Source organism: Macadamia integrifolia, chromosome 5, assembly GCF_013358625.1.
Source record: "Macadamia integrifolia cultivar HAES 741 chromosome 5, SCU_Mint_v3, whole genome shotgun sequence".
In the NCBI taxonomy this organism is placed as follows: Eukaryota; Viridiplantae; Streptophyta; class Magnoliopsida; order Proteales; family Proteaceae; genus Macadamia; species Macadamia integrifolia.
The window spans coordinates 25,685,851-25,691,435 of NC_056561.1; the positions used below are offsets into that span (position 1 = coordinate 25,685,851).

The following is a 5,585-nucleotide window of genomic DNA, read 5'->3' on the forward strand; positions in this document are numbered from 1 at the left end:
TGTCCAAGTATCCATTGATAATATAATATTGATGAGGTAATCTCTACTTAAAGATGCTTACCTTTTGGATCTCAAAGGTTCCAAAACCATAAAATAAGGCAAGGTTTTCGTTTCTACGTTCAAACAGACAAACAGAGATACAGCCAGCTCAAGCCGTTCATACCATTACCTCTTTCCCTAGTGATCGATCAGTTTCAACTTTCAACTTCTTCCTCTCTTTTTGAAGGTCATCAAGATCAGATACAAGAAAAGATTAGCATTTGTTATAGAAATCAGACTTCCCTTAGCCGTGTATAGATAAATAGACCCCACAAAAATCCTCCTACCCATAGGGCTTCAGTAGCCTGGTGATCAAATTTGTAGAAAGAATTCCAGTTTGACCAATCTCGAGTGTTTGGCTCAACTTATTGTTTTTAACTATAATTTCACCATTAATCATAGATCAGAGAGAACAGCAGTGCTATTAGATGCATCATAAAAGTCTGGTTCACCTCTACATTAGTCTAGATCGCTTCTTGTTCATTGGTCCTTCATGATCTGTCAATAAAGTGCCGATACTTCGATGGCTTGTATGGGTAAAAAGATTCCTGCATTAGATGGTCAACACATAATTAAGAGAGTGTGATCGGGAAGATTCCCATATGAGAAAACCCATGTCTGCTGTTCAATCAGCGAAGTAGCTTCCTTGACAAAGAATCACTGAATCAGGAGGCAGAGCACCCCACATTGGATAGCTTAAATGGTGGACAGAGATTGCAGCATTTGAAATTCCATGTCCCTTGTCACAGATAATCCCATTCCAAACCAGCCCATATATCAGCAACATCATTTTTTCATCTGTCCCTGCTACATCATTGGGGGTGTATCCACTAGCCAAACCCACTATCCAACCATCCAGCAATTACCCATCCTCTTCTGATCATATGCATCCTTCAGCACTGGTGTCACCAGGATTTCCCATCAACACTAAGTTCACCCCACTAACTCATCCTTCTGGATCTCTCTTTATTGCCTCTCTGATATCCAGTGGCAGTGAGAGTGAAGAATCCTGAAGAAGAGTTATCAATTATCCCATTGAAAGCCTATCATTTGTGTATGTTTTAACTGCTTTCCAAGGAAAATGCAATGTGATGCTACCAAAAATCCTTACAAGAACACATTCCGTCCCTAAAGTGGTGAAATCGAATTCGATCTCTGACAATTATTTCCCTTTTGACAATTTTTGATATAAGTTTAGTTGCAGAATGACAATCTTTACATACTCTCAGGTTTTTGATGATTCTTAAAGTCATTCCTGGGGCTGTGCTAATGAGCCCAAATGCAATGGCAAGTTTTTCACTGTGAACATTGAGAGCATTCTCTTTCTCTTCCTCGCAGATATCATGCAACACAGAGTCTGTCTCTGCCACATAGCCTGCAAGCTTCAATTGCATTGCCAGTTCATCCAACTTATCATATATCTCCTTTGAGCGAGGGTGAGACCTATCTCCAATCAAAAACTCGTGAATTGAACTCTCAACCTCAATAGAACTCGACCCAGGAGTTTTCTGGACCCTCCTTCCTTTCATCTTCTTCCGCACTTCTTCAACATCATGCCAAAGACCTCTTGCTGCATATATATTAGACAGAAGGACGTAATTCCCTGCATTCCATGGCTCCAACTCAAGGAGGCGAACCACTGTATGTTCTGCAAGCTCCAAATTCCCATGAGTTCGACATGCACCAAGTAAGGCACCCCAGATACCAGCATCTGGCAGGATGGGCATGTTTTTTATCAGTTCATGAGCCTCCATTACAAAACCTCCACGACCAAGGAGATCAACCATGCAGCCATAATGCTCAACCTGTCGAAAGGAAAGAATAATTGGAAGATAATTAGCACTAATTTACTTGCAAATATATAGATAGATGATCGAATAAGATTTCCATAAATTAGGACAAGGTAATTAAAGCACTATGAATCAACCACCAATCTTGGTAAAAAGTAAAAATAGCATACAACTGAGTTGACCAGACATGGTTAAAAGTAACTAGAATTTTCAAGATCCAGAGAAGCTCAAACTAATGCCAGAGACGTACTATTCTTGGAAAGCTTTAATATTTCATGAGCTTCTAAATCTGAAATATTTCACTAAGGCTTAGTTGTCAAGAAATGAATAGAAAATCAAATCAAATTTTCAAAAAATTTTGAATTTGAAGAGAGGTAGACACATAAGACAATCATTGCATCATGATGAAAAAACGATGATGCAATGATTGATTTATAAATCTCTCTCTTTTGAATTTTCAGTTTCTATTCATTTCTTGAGAACCAAACTAAGCCTAAGGAATCAACCAAGTTGTAAGAAAGGGAGAGAGGAAACGGGTGGAGTAGAAAAAAAGTAGTAAACAAGTTTGAACATGGCCCTTCTGGAAGCCCATGTATAGGTTAGGTTTGAGTTTTTAAGTGTTAGTTGCAAACTGAAATTCTAATAGACATGAGTTTCTGTTTTATTTTTAGGTAAAAAACAGAGATCTAGACAAAGGACAAATACATTCAAACCATAAATTGAATCAGCAGAAAGAAAAGCAAAACAAGGAATGTTCCATGTACTGAGAGCATGAGAAAGCAAGGCATGATCTTAGTGCCAAAGAGCAACCATAACAATAAGAGTCACAAAAAATGAAAAAAAGAACCTTAGGTGTGATCCCATGCTTTTCTACCATACGTTTGAAATACTTCCGCCCTTCTTGAATGAATCCAGCATGCTTACAAGCAGATAATATGGCGATGTAAGTAATGTCATTAGGTTCTACACCTGCCCTGTCCATATTCTCAAACAGCAAAACTGCATCCTCACCACATCCATACATAGCCAAGCCAGCAATCATTGAGTTCCAAGAAACCACAGTCCTTTCTACCATTGCATTGAACACCTTACAAGCATCTTGCAAGCTCCCTCCCTTTGAGTACATATCTATCAAGCAATTACTCAAGTACACATCCAATTTGATTCCCTTCCTCTCAATATATCGGTGCACCCACTTCCCGATCTCAATTGCACCTGCCTGTGCACAAGCAGACATAACGCTGAGAAGTGTTACTTCATTCGGTGGGATACATTCTGACTGCATCTTCCTAAAAAGCTTCAACGCCTCCAAAGCTTGCCCATTATGTGCATAACCTGAAACCACTGTGTTCCAGCTAACCACATTCCTCTCTGGCATCTGATCAAAAAGTTCCCTACCCCTCTCCACATCTTCTCTCCGGAAACACCCGGCAATCATGCTATTCCAAGTAACAACATCTCTCACAGTCATTCCGTCGAACAAAAAGAATGCACTCTCAAGATGGCCAGATTTTGAATACATATCAATCAATGAGTTCCGAATGTAAGGTTCAAATTCAAACCCAGTCCTAATAATCTCACCATGGATGGCTGGGCCGATTGGTGGGGTAGGGGAAAGGAGAGAACAAGCCTTAAGAAGGAAGGGGAAAGTAAAATTATCAGGTGGAATTCGGGCTTTTTTCATCTGGGTATATGTTCTGAGGGTTTCAAATGGTAGCTTTTTCTGAGAAAGGGTTCTGATGAAAGTATTCCATAGACCCACAGTTGGGTTCGCGATGTGGTGGAAGGTAAGGCACGCATGGTTGATTGAAGAGGAGGAGGAGCAGAGGTTCAGGAGTTTGGTGGCAATGAAGTTGTTTTGGTGAAGTCCGAGGGTGAAGATTCGAGCATGGATTTGTAGAATGTGACTGAAGCTGGTGGAGCTGGATAAGAGAGAGAAGATTTCTTCTTCTAAAGCTCTGTACTTTGAGTTGACAAATGGAGAATGATGAAGGGGAGGCATCAAAGAGGAAGAGACGAAGAAGTGGCGCATAAACTTTTAGGCTTTTTCGTATTTTGAAAAGCCGTTGGTTCGATTAGGCTATGTTTGGATGCCAAGTAAAGAAAAGAAAAGAAAAACATAATAATCGGGCAATCGTCCTACGGAATCTCTCTCCTCAAATTCTAAATTTTTTTTTTCTCCGACATCCAAATTTTATTCTTAACACTCATTCACTCTATGCTTATGAGAAAATTCTAAAGAAAGCCACTACAGTGCAAGTGTTTGTTTGGAATAAAATTAAGGAAAAAAGATTCCTACCCGATCATGCAACTCTATGACCAAACACAAGGGATGGTGAAAGGACCATCATGCCTCCCTAGTTGAATGCCTGTCCACCTCCCCTAGTTGATCACCACTCATGCTGTGACCACACGACCATGTAGGTAGCGATCCCAGAGCTTATAAAATTAATTATTAATTTAGTGAAATAATTCTTATCAAAGTTTATTGATTACATTGATGACGAAACAGAAGCACGAAGCCATTCATGGTGCCGAGAATAGGTGAAGGCTCGGCTATGTTCCGGAGGGAATATGTGTGATTCTTATCAAAATGTCCCCATCCACATTCCGAATGCTACTCTCAAACATTACACAAAAGGCACGGAGAGAATGCTAAAAAGCTCAGATATATGATTTCGAAACTCAAATCTGTCAATTCATTGATTCCCATATTCAAAACAGAATTTACATCAGGGTGATTTCTGGTTTCATTTTAATTAACTTTATTTCAAAATTGAGGTGTGTTTGTGAATGTCCCTATAAAATGCTTCATATGATTCAGAATGGTGGAGGCATGTGCGTGTGCATGTGTTTTAATGCTTTAAAATTTCAGAATGTTCCTTGGTATCCAAATGGGTCATACCTTGATGTCTTGATAGAACAAGTTTAGAATCTGAATTATATCAACTGCATCATATTTAACTATGGTTTGTACCGCATAAAAAAAAAAAAAAAAAAAAACTAAAGTAAATCTTACATATTAACATCGGCATCACAATATAAAAGCCCTAGCATATATAGGTTGTTGTTCCTCAGTCCAACCTTCTCAACAAGTACTCAATCTGAACTTCCTTGGTCAAAGGCATGATCCACTCGCCATATAGATTGGCAACTAAGCTAGGGTTGATTTTGCATACTGAATCATCTCCAGCCATCTCTCCATTGATACTAACTTCCTGCCCATATGTCCTGGCTTTCATCTCAACTCTCTTCTTGATTGAATCTTCCACTGCCTCATAGGTTAGCAAAGCCATCAATTGATCTCTGTCCTGCAAACCAAATGGCATCACCAGAATGAGTAGAAGAGTATTAAAAGCCATTCTCATCATAGTGCATTGAAGACCTTATTAAAAATAACAACAAAGATGAAACACACTATGAAAGAAAGCATACTTGTGCTTGAATGGCAGCTTCATAGACAGCAGGGGCAGCTCGAAACTTCGCCTCTGCGACAAATTTGCCATAATGAATTCGCTTTGAGAGTGCCTACAACCACAATTAGAATAAAACATAACCAACTCTGAGGTCAAGAGTTCTGAACTAAAATCGTTACAAAACACAACTATAGGAAGTTGAAGTTGTGCTACCACTAATCAGAAGCTCCAGCAGTTTGTGTCACTGGGAAGATTAACAATGTTTTGAATATTTAATTGATTTTGACAGTCTGAACCCAAGTCACATGATGGATCTATTAAGATCACCACCCCCTCCCCA

At 39.3% G+C, this 5,585-nt stretch overlaps 2 protein-coding genes across 2 annotated transcripts in view; both read right to left on the reverse strand.

Moving 5' to 3' along the window:
- On the reverse strand, nt 1-3,999 carry LOC122078779 (pentatricopeptide repeat-containing protein At3g62890-like). The gene is made up of 2 exons (XM_042644905.1): nt 2,677-3,999; nt 1-1,844 (listed from the first exon to the last, which is right to left on the reverse strand). Exons 1-2 carry the CDS (start codon nt 3,859-3,861, stop codon nt 1,134-1,136), a joined length of 1,896 nt encoding a protein of 631 aa, XP_042500839.1. The 5' UTR covers nt 3,862-3,999; the 3' UTR covers nt 1-1,133.
- Nucleotides 4,000-4,712: 713 nt separating this feature from the next.
- The window catches only part of LOC122079479 (chorismate mutase 1, chloroplastic-like), an 18,031-nt gene continuing 17,158 nt past the window's right edge, over nt 4,713-5,585 (reverse strand). Inside the window, exons 5-6 of the mRNA XM_042645996.1 lie at nt 5,265-5,357; nt 4,713-5,140 (exon numbers count right to left, since the gene is read on the reverse strand). Coding sequence (XP_042501930.1) covers nt 4,904-5,140; nt 5,265-5,357 — 330 coding nt within the window. The 3' untranslated portion in view covers nt 4,713-4,903. The remainder of the gene's footprint in view (nt 5,141-5,264; nt 5,358-5,585) is intronic.

Bases quoted from the DNA above. Each gene is read 5' to 3' on its own strand.
- LOC122078779 (XM_042644905.1), bottom strand. From the start codon at position 3,861: ATGCGCCACTTCTTCGTCTCTTCCTCTTTGATGCCTCCCCTTCATCAT. The intron at 1,845-2,676 runs GTTCTTTTTTTC...TCCTTTCGACAG, and splicing joins AGCATGGGATCACACCTAAG to GTTGAGCATTATGGCTGCAT.